This window comes from Grampus griseus, assembly GCF_964374135.1.
Source record: "Grampus griseus genome assembly, chromosome: 10".
Lineage (NCBI taxonomy): Eukaryota > Metazoa > Chordata > Mammalia > Artiodactyla > Delphinidae > Grampus > Grampus griseus.
Window position 1 is genome coordinate 10,176,222 of NC_139004.1, and position 9,276 is coordinate 10,185,497.

At 50.9% G+C, this 9,276-nt stretch overlaps 1 protein-coding gene across 1 annotated transcript in view; it reads right to left on the minus strand.

The window, feature by feature from the left end:
- Positions 1 to 5,478, minus strand: part of GFOD1 (Gfo/Idh/MocA-like oxidoreductase domain containing 1) — a 98,748-nt gene extending 93,270 nt beyond the window's left edge. Inside the window, exon 1 of the mRNA XM_082662892.1 lies at positions 5,065 to 5,478. Coding sequence (XP_082519018.1) covers positions 5,065 to 5,317 — 253 coding nt within the window. The 5' untranslated portion in view covers positions 5,318 to 5,478. The remainder of the gene's footprint in view (positions 1 to 5,064) is intronic.
- Between the last annotated feature and the right edge of the window lie 3,798 nt (positions 5,479 to 9,276).

The window sequence follows — 9,276 nt, forward strand, 5'->3', positions numbered from 1 at the left end:
CAAACAAATGAAAGAGATTACCGCCAACTGTGATAAAGAGTTCATGTAGTCATTCTACGAGCACACTGGCGTGTGCAAAATGACATCTGCTCTCGATTATTCATTACAAGTTGCAAAAGGTTGGAAACAGGAGAAAATACTTGCAAATGAATCAACGGACAAAGGATTCATCTCCAAAATATATAAACAGCTCATGCAGCTCAATATTAAAAAAAACAAACAACCAAGTCAAAAAATGGGCAGAAGACCTAAACAGACATTTCTCCAAAGAAGACATACAGATGGCCAAGAGGCACAGGAAAAGCTGCTCAACATCACTAATTATTAGAGAAATGCAAATCAAAACTACAATGAGGTATCACCTCACACCAGTTAGAATGGGCATCATCAGAAAATCTACAAACAACAAATGCTAGCTAGAGAGGGTGTGGAGAAAAGGGGACCCTCTTACACTGTTGGTGGGAAAGTAAATTGATACAGCCACTATGGAGAACAGTATGGAGGTTCCTTAAAAAACTAAAAATAGAATTACCTTACGACCCAGCAATCCCACTACTGGGCATATACCCTGAGAAAACCATAATTCAAAAAGACACCTGCATCCCAATGTTCATTGCAGCACTATTTACAATAGCCAGGACATGGAAGCAACCTAAATGCCCATCAACAGATGAATGGATAAAGAAGATGTGGTACATATATACGATGGAATATTACTCAGCCATAAAAAGGAACAAAATCGGGTCATTTGTAGAGACGTGGATGGACCTAGAGGCTGTCGTACAGAGTGAAGTGAGTCAGAAAGAGAGAAACAAATACCGTATATTAACACATATATGTGGACTCTAGAAAAATGGTACAGATGAACTGGTTTGCAAGGCAGAAATAGAGACACGGATGTAGAGAACAAATGTATGGACACCAAGCGGGGAAAGGGGGAGGGGACGTGGTGGGATGAACTGGGAGATTAGGATTGACATATATACACTAATATGTATAAAATAGATAATAAGAGCCTGCTGTATAAAAAAATAAAATAAAACAAAAACAAGTTTGGAAACAACCTAAATGTTGAATAATAGGGAACTGCTTAAGTAAACTTTGGTTTATCCCATACAGTGAAATACTACGCAGCCAGAAACAGAAGCGAGAATACTTTTACCTTCTGAGTTTTAAATATACATCTATGTGTATATATACACAAATTTTCAAGATCATATTGTTGCATGGTGAAAGCAAAGTATATAACAGTGAGTATAAGATGTTACTAATTGTGTGAAAAATATTTTTCAAATTCTCGACACACATATTCACCAGTCCATACTTAGAAAAGTCATCAAAAGGAGACAACAAAACTTATAACCGTGATTGCCTCCAGTTGAAGGATGGGGCTGGGGAACACCTCCTCTTCACTGTGTACTATTTCAAGTGTGTTAGAGCACTTGAAACTTGTACCACATGAACCTATAACCTATTGATAATAACTAAATAAAAGCTACTTTTTAAGCAAATGCATTAAAGTAAGTGCAAGAAAAGGTGGAGGCACGCAGTGCTGAGCCTACAGAAGGGTATGGGTGGGGGGCGGGATGGAGGAAGGGGAAGGATACCGGGAGGAGATACCACTGGGGCTGAGGCTGGATGAACAGGCATCCACCACACACACGAGGCAGAAGGGTATTCCTGACAGAGGCAGGGACACATGAAGGAACAAGGGCCTTTCCGGGAAACACCTGCAGTTTGGTTTAGCTGAAGCGCGTGGGGTTCCAGAACCACCAGCAGGACAGGAGGCTGGGCAGGCTCGTCAGGGGCCAGGTCTTGCCTGTCATGCCGAGAAGCTGGGGCTTTGCCTAGAAGTGATGAAATGGGGGAGCAGTAACGTGATCAGGTCTGCAGTTCTTCAAAATAATTCTGGCAGCAGAGTGGAAGGTGGACAGAGGCAAGGGTGGCGAGGGGCAGACTGCAGCCTAATTCAGATGCAGTCAGGGCCTAGCTCCTTCTACGGAGGAAGCAATGATGCAGAAGAGGGAACAGATACAAGAGGGACGGGGGGTTGGCATCAACCAGATTTGGGAACTGATTCCGTGAGTGGGGTAGACACACAACAAAGGATCCCTCCAACCATCTCACCTGGGCTGCCACTCTCTGACAGAAGTAAGTGCAAAAGGAGCAAGTTTAGGGGATGGGAGAGGAAGCAATGACTTGGGGGGAGACACATGTCCTTGAGCAACTCAACTCCAGCCTCATCTGTAAGATGGGGCAAACAGCTACCTTCGAGGATTATTTTAGTCAAGAAATGAAACATTTCATATAGAGCACTTACCACGTTGCACACAGTAGGTACATAAGAAGAGGCAGCCTGGATGCTGCAGAGATTATACGTTGCAGAAACGTCTCTCCAACAGAGAAATGCCTAGTTCGCTTAGGAAGGGACTTCAAGGAAATTTTTAGAAATCAAAGGAGGATGTTGTGATTCAACTGACTGCAAGTTTTATGCCTCCATACTGGTCGCAGCCCCTCACCTCGACAGGCCCATGACCAGTAATGGATCCAGGGCCACAGATCTCTCACCACTGCCGGGCAAGCAACTTAAAGGAGGACAGGACGACAAGGCCAGGACTAGTCAAGGTTGGCTTGTTTCAACATTAGGCAACCACTGATATCTACAAACCTCCAACGGCCAGACCGGCCCAATAACTGTTCGGGGGTTTTTCACTTCCTGTGTCGTATGTGTTGAACCTCTAACTGTGACAGTACACAGCACACCAAGATGACCGCCCCACCGGGTACTCGCAGGTACAATGGGAAGAAGAGCCACGTCTGGGGATTTTCCACTGAAGATGAAGCCCTGGGACAAGCCTACGGTCCAGCCACATGTAAACCCAAAGCCTCCGCGTTTCCTACAAGCAGAGACTACCTGAGAATCAGGTAGTCTGATCACCTGTGAAATCAGGAATTAAAAGAAAAGTAAAAAGCCCAAGACTTAGCACGAAAATATAAACAAACCCCTATTCCTCAGTCATGATGATTAAACCAAGGCTATTTCTTACGCCTGACACTTGGTTTTGAAAAGGTAACCCACCTCAGTCTTGTCAAAGAAAAAAAAATAATCATAGGGGTTTTTGAAAATAAGAACAGAAGAAGTATCCAGTAATGTATAATTTGTGCCACTTCCCAAAGCCAGAGCCCCCAAATGCTTTCATGGCTAAAGTACCAGAGATGGTCAGAAAACAGGAACATCCCTGCTTCCCAAATTGTCACCCTCCAGAAGACATGCTCTAGGGCTGCTCTGCGGGTCTGACCTGGAGGGCTGTGCTGGGGTGGGGATGGGAGGGGGAGGGCGGTGAGGGGGGGGATGTGACAACAAGGTCTTTCTGATGTGATAGGTCGTAAGCCCTCTAGCAGAGACGGGGCTCTAGATGGACCCATCTTACATGAATTGCCCTCCTAGATTTATGCTATAAGATAGTGATCATTTACTGAATATGTACAGATCCACTGTGAGCACAGACGTAAGCTACCCAACGTATATATTCGATCAAACAGAAAAGAAATATTGGCCAGAACCTAATGACATTCCATTCAAGGCCAAAGAAAACAGGCAACAAAGGTCAGAAGCTTAATAAAATTAACATGAAAACGGACAGCCTTGGACGGTCTCCTTAGGAATCTTCAGATGTCCCATCCGAGTCAACAACAGAATGGAATGGCCTGATGAAAGTGCTTTTCTAGGGAGAAAGAGTTCTACATTCTGGTCATAATTCTCGGAAGATAGAATTAAAATATATGTACATGTCACCTACCCTAAATCCATGCCTGTTTTTAAAAATAAAACATTCTTTCCAAGATTGCATAAATTACCCTTGGTTTCTGTTCCTTCCCAGTTCTTGCCTTCTAACTCTTTTGCCTTCTAAGCTTTGTCTCTTTCCTGGCCAACAAAAAATTCCAACTTTCAAGGGTGGGCAATAACATTTTCTCGGGACCTAAGGAGTGAGCAGCCTTCCTGGTTCGTGTGAGGACTGCTGATGGACAAAAAAACATGCACTTCTTCCTCTGGGCACGGCAGGGACTCTGATACTCTGCCCTGAGATGGTCCAGTCGGCCTGGGTTAGGTGGGGGAACCCGACGGTGAAGGCTGGTAAGCTCACCCCCAACCTGCCTGTCACCAGGCCTAGGAACTACTCCAGCGGGGAATTAAGGTGGGACTATTGCATGCTTCCACGTGAAACTGGCAGCATGGGGCCTTTCCCCACACAAAGCATCCGTGCCTCTGGAACTACTGCGCTCATCCCCTAAAATTCTAAGATCCTACTCCAAATCTGCGCGGAAGACAATTCTCGAGCTGCCGCACTCGAAAGTTAACTCCCTCTGCTTTTATCAAATTAGTCTTTACTAACCTATGACCACCACCACCCGCCACGAAGACGTCCTAATAGATCCCCCGCCCCCATCCAACCACTCTCACCATCCTTGCTTTCAGCGAAGAGGAAATAATTCCAGCTAACTGTCACATCTCTATAATCTCCCACTAAACTAACTCCCAGCAGGAAGAAAGAAACTATCCTAGCAGGGCGCCACAGCTGCTGACTGTCAGGCAGTCGATCGCCCCCAGGAAAACCCGAGACACGTGTGGGCCCTTTATTCCGGCGTTCCAGGGCGCGCACTCGGCTCTCGCAGGCGCGCACGCACGCACGCACACACTCGGGCACTGCACACTCAGCCGGCGACTTAGTTTTGTCTCCCTCAGAGCAGCCCGTCCCCAACCTTAAGAATTTCCTCAGCCTGGTCGACTTCCCCGGAACACACGCGCCTCCTGCAGCCTGGGCGCCACGCGCGTGTGAAAGCGCGCCCGGGTGGTGCCAGAAGGGAGAAGGGAAGCGTAGGTGTGGGGAAGGCCAGGGATAAGGAAGGAGAAAGCTCCGAGTGGGATATGGGATCTCAGGTGCCCGGGTCGGCGTAGATGCCATGTAAGCTTCCGGGATGAAGAGAGGGCAAGAGGAGAAAAGAAGCAGGGGATGAAAGGAGCGAGGCTGGGGATGGGGTGGCGGAGGGGGAGGGGTCGCTCACCCAAGGTCTTGACTGCGATCTGCCTGGTGAGGGGCGGCGGCAGGTTGATGCACACCAAGTCCACGTCCTGATGCAGCAGCACCTCGTCAATGCGGCTGGTGTAGAAGGGGACGCTCATCTCCTTGGCCAGCTCCTCCGCTTCCTCCTGCGTGCGGCCCCAGAGCGCCTTCACCGCGAAGCCCTCGTCTTTCAGCAGCGGGATGATGACACGGGCCGTGAGGCTGGTGCCGAACACGCCCACCCCGGGAAGCATGGCTGCTCCGGCCCGCCTGGTTCTGCTTTCAGCTCGGATCTCCGGTCGAACACGCGCATGCACAGCCCTCTAGCCAGTCCCGCAGCCGGCTCGCCGCGGTGCGCCAGCCGCCGTGCACCGGGCCAGGCGCCCGGGTGCCCAGAGCGCACCGAGCCGCAGGCGGAGCAGGCTCGGCCGCCTCAGTACGGTGACTGCTGCAGTGTCCGCCACGCGGGGCTCCAGTCCTTCCCGGAGGCAGCGGCAGGGACCCCCCGAGGCGCGCCTGCGGCCCCGAAGCCCCGCGGAGCCCGGGCTCAGGCGGCGTCCCCGCCACAGCGCGGGCCGGCTGCGTGCGCCCCGCCGAGGTCGCTCCATGGCCGGCTCATCCCCGCGCCCGTGCCGCCGCAGCCGGGACCGGCTCTCCCCCGCGTCGTTTCCGCAGCCTGCGAGTCGCACGCAGGAGCCTCGACACACTGCCACAGACCGGACCGGCCGGGCTGCGGGGGTCCCCTTCCTCCCCGCCCGCTGCTCCGAATGAAATGCACTGGCGACCAGCAGGAGGCCGGCTAAGCTGGAGGCTCGGAGGGCGCCGGGCGTGGATATGGAGCTGCAGCGCGGCGGCGGCGGCGGCGGCCACGACCTGGGGCCAGCCTTCTCATTCTGCTGCCATGTTCGCTCGCCGCGCGGCTCGGGCGGCCTCGGCCCGGGGGCAGGCTAGGGCTCCGGGATCCCGCGGGAGGGCGGAGTTGGCGAGTTTGGCTGTCAGCGGCCGGGGGTTCCTGCCCCGCCCCCGCCGCAGCGCCGCGCGCCATTGGCCGCCGCGCACCGCCCCCGCCCCCGCCGCCGCGGGCTCGGGGTGCGCGCTGCGCTCGGGCCCAGAACACGCCCGGCTCCTTCCCCGCCCCACCTAGCTCGCCTCCTGCCCTTCGCGTCTTCCCTTTCTTCGCTGTCCACCACCTCCTTCTTCCCCTCGCCTCATTCCAAGCCCCGCCCCAAACAAGCCAATACATCTATCGAGTCAGGGCGCGCCCTAATAGGCTAGTCATCTGTGCCTTGCAAGAGAGTAGCGGGCGCCCGGGCCCAGAGAAGGCCGGGGCACGCGGCCAGGTGTGAGCAGCGGGTAATTACCACCTCCGCTCCGAGAGCGTTTCCTCCGTGCCGGGCATCACGCTAAAGAAGCTTTCCTTGCATTCTCTCTTATTCCTCGCATTCTCCCTTATTCCTCGCACCAACCTTAAGGTTATAGGAAACCCATATAACCGATGATGTAACTGAGTCCTGGGAAGGTTCAGGGACTTGCGCATGGTCGCGTTAACAGGTAAGCAACAGGCCTGGGATCGGAATCCAGGCTCCAGAGTTTGGGTGGCGAGCGGGGGAGTTCTCCCCTCTCCTTCTAAGAGAGCCTCCAATCGTGCGCCACCCTCTCCGGCCGCGCACGCACCGTCCAGCCGCCTTCACACCAGACGGTGTTGTCTTGCTAAGCTCTCCTTCCCCGGGAGGTCGGCACGCGCCTAGACTTTGCTGTGCTGGGCGGCCCCAGTGGCGTAGGGGTCACCGAAGCGGCTGCGGCACGTGTGTGTCACGTCTGGGTTTGGAGACGGAGGGGTCGCTGGGCCAGAAGCCAAGCCAGCCTCTGGCCTCGGGCTTTGGTTCCTTCGCTGCCCCTTTCCGCGGCCTCCACTCTCCTGTTCCCCCACCTCAACCCTCTGCTCCCTTCCTCAGCCCTGGCGGAAGAGCTGCCGGGCCAGGCCGAGGCTCGCCCAGCGCCCCTGGAGCGGTGGAAACTCTGTGCACGTCTGGGTTCCTGCCATATCATCGGCACCTCTCATCCTGCCTGCCTGGCTCGTAGTAAGCGCTCAATAAATATTTGCTAAATAAATGAATGAATGTTCACTGAATGCCTGTTTTGCCCCCACTTGGTGGTAGGAGGGGGACTCACGCTGAAAGGCAGGGGACCTGGCCTCTAGTCCAAAGTCTCTGGAGATGTCAGACGTCCTGTCATGAGCATCTCTCGTCTTCAGCACTCAGCGCAATGTGGCACACGTCGGCCTGAACACAAGAGTGAAAAGTGTGATACTTGGAAGCTTTTAAAACAACAAAAGTAAACAAATGGGACCTAATGAAACTTAAAAGCTTTTGCACAGCAAAGGCAACCATAAACAAGACGAAAAGACAATCCTCAGAATGGGAGAAAATATTTGCAATGAAGCAACTGACAAAGGATTAATCTCCAATTACAAGCAGCTCATGCAGCTCCATATCAAAAAATGAACAACCCAATCCAGAAATGGGCAGAAGACCTACATAGACACTTCTCCAAAGAGGACATACAGACTGCCAACAAACACATGAAAGGATGCTCAACATCACTAATCATTAGAGAAATGCAAATCAAAACTACAATGAGGTATCACCTCACACCAGTCAGAATGGCCATCATCAAAAAATCTACAAACAGTAAATGCTGGAGAGGGTGTGGAGAAAAGGGAACCCTCTTGCACTGTTGGTGGGAACGTACATTGATACAGCCACTATGGAGAACAGTATGGAGGTTCCTTAAAAAACTAAAAATAGAACTACTATATGACCCAGCAATCCCACTACTGGGCATATACCCTGAGAAAACCATAATTCAAAACGAGTCATGTACCACAATATTCATTGAAGCACTGTTTACAATAGCCAGGACATGGAAGCAACCTAAGTGTCCACTGACAGATGAATAGATAAAGAAGATGTGGCACATATATACAATGGAATATTAGCCATAAAAAGAAACGAAATTGAGTTATTTGTAGTGAGGTGGATGGACCTAGAGTCTGTCATACAGAGTGAAGTAAATCAGAAAGAGAAAAACAAATACCGTATGCTAACACATATATATGGAATCTAAAAAAACAAAAACAAAAATGGTTCTGAAGAACCTAGGGGCAGGACAGGAATAAAGACGCAGATGTAGAGAATGGACTTGAGGACACGGGGAGGGGAAGGGTAAGCTAGAACGAAGTGAGAGAGTGGCGTGGACATATATACACTACCAGATGTAAAATAGATAGCTAGTGGGAAGCAGCCGCATAGCACAGGGAGATCAGCTCGGTGCTTTGTGACCACCTAGAGGGGTGGCATAGGGAGGGTGGGAGGGAGATTGCAAGAGGGAGGAGATATGGGGATATATGTATACATATAGCTGATTCACGTTGTTACACAGCAGAAACTAACACACCACTGTAAAGCAATTATACTCCAATAAAGATGTTAAAAAAATACAAATACAAATAAATAAAATAAAACAACTTGTAACAGCTGGCAATGAGGTGGGGCGTGTGGAGAGAGCAGGTTACCAAAAAAGCATGTGTATAACAGTACAGGGATGAGGCTGACCTCAGGGCCTTAGAAGAAAGGCACAGAGGACACAGTGCTGGGGTGGCTGAGACAGAAGGGGTGTTGCCATCAATACCGACAGCCTTCTTTAGAGCAGAGGTTTTCGAAGAACTGAGGCAGGAACGCCCACAGGGGCAGGGGTGCAGGCAATGAAGTTAGACAAGAGGCACCTTCTCAGTACCCAGAGGCCAGGTCACATGTCAATGATGGTACCGCTTACATGGAGCAGAGGATGTAGAATGTGGCATTGGGGCTGGAAGCAGAGCTGGAGCATGTGGGGTTGACTCCTGGCTGTGGTACTTACTAGCTGTAGGCTCTTAAGCAAATTACTTCACTTCTGGGCCAGTTTCATCTGTAAAATTGGAGGAATGGTGGCGTATACCGCCAAGGATTTGGGAGGAGTATATGAGTTAGTTTTATAAAGTCCTTAGTATGGTGTCTGGCACATAGTCAGCTCTACATAAATGTTAAATAATTATGGAGACTGGGTCTGTTACCAACATCATTCCCTGATGGGAGAGACAATTGTACAAGGGCAGCAACATCTAGACACTAAGAGGAAGTTGTTTCTGTTCTTTTAAAGGGAACTCTATCCCTAA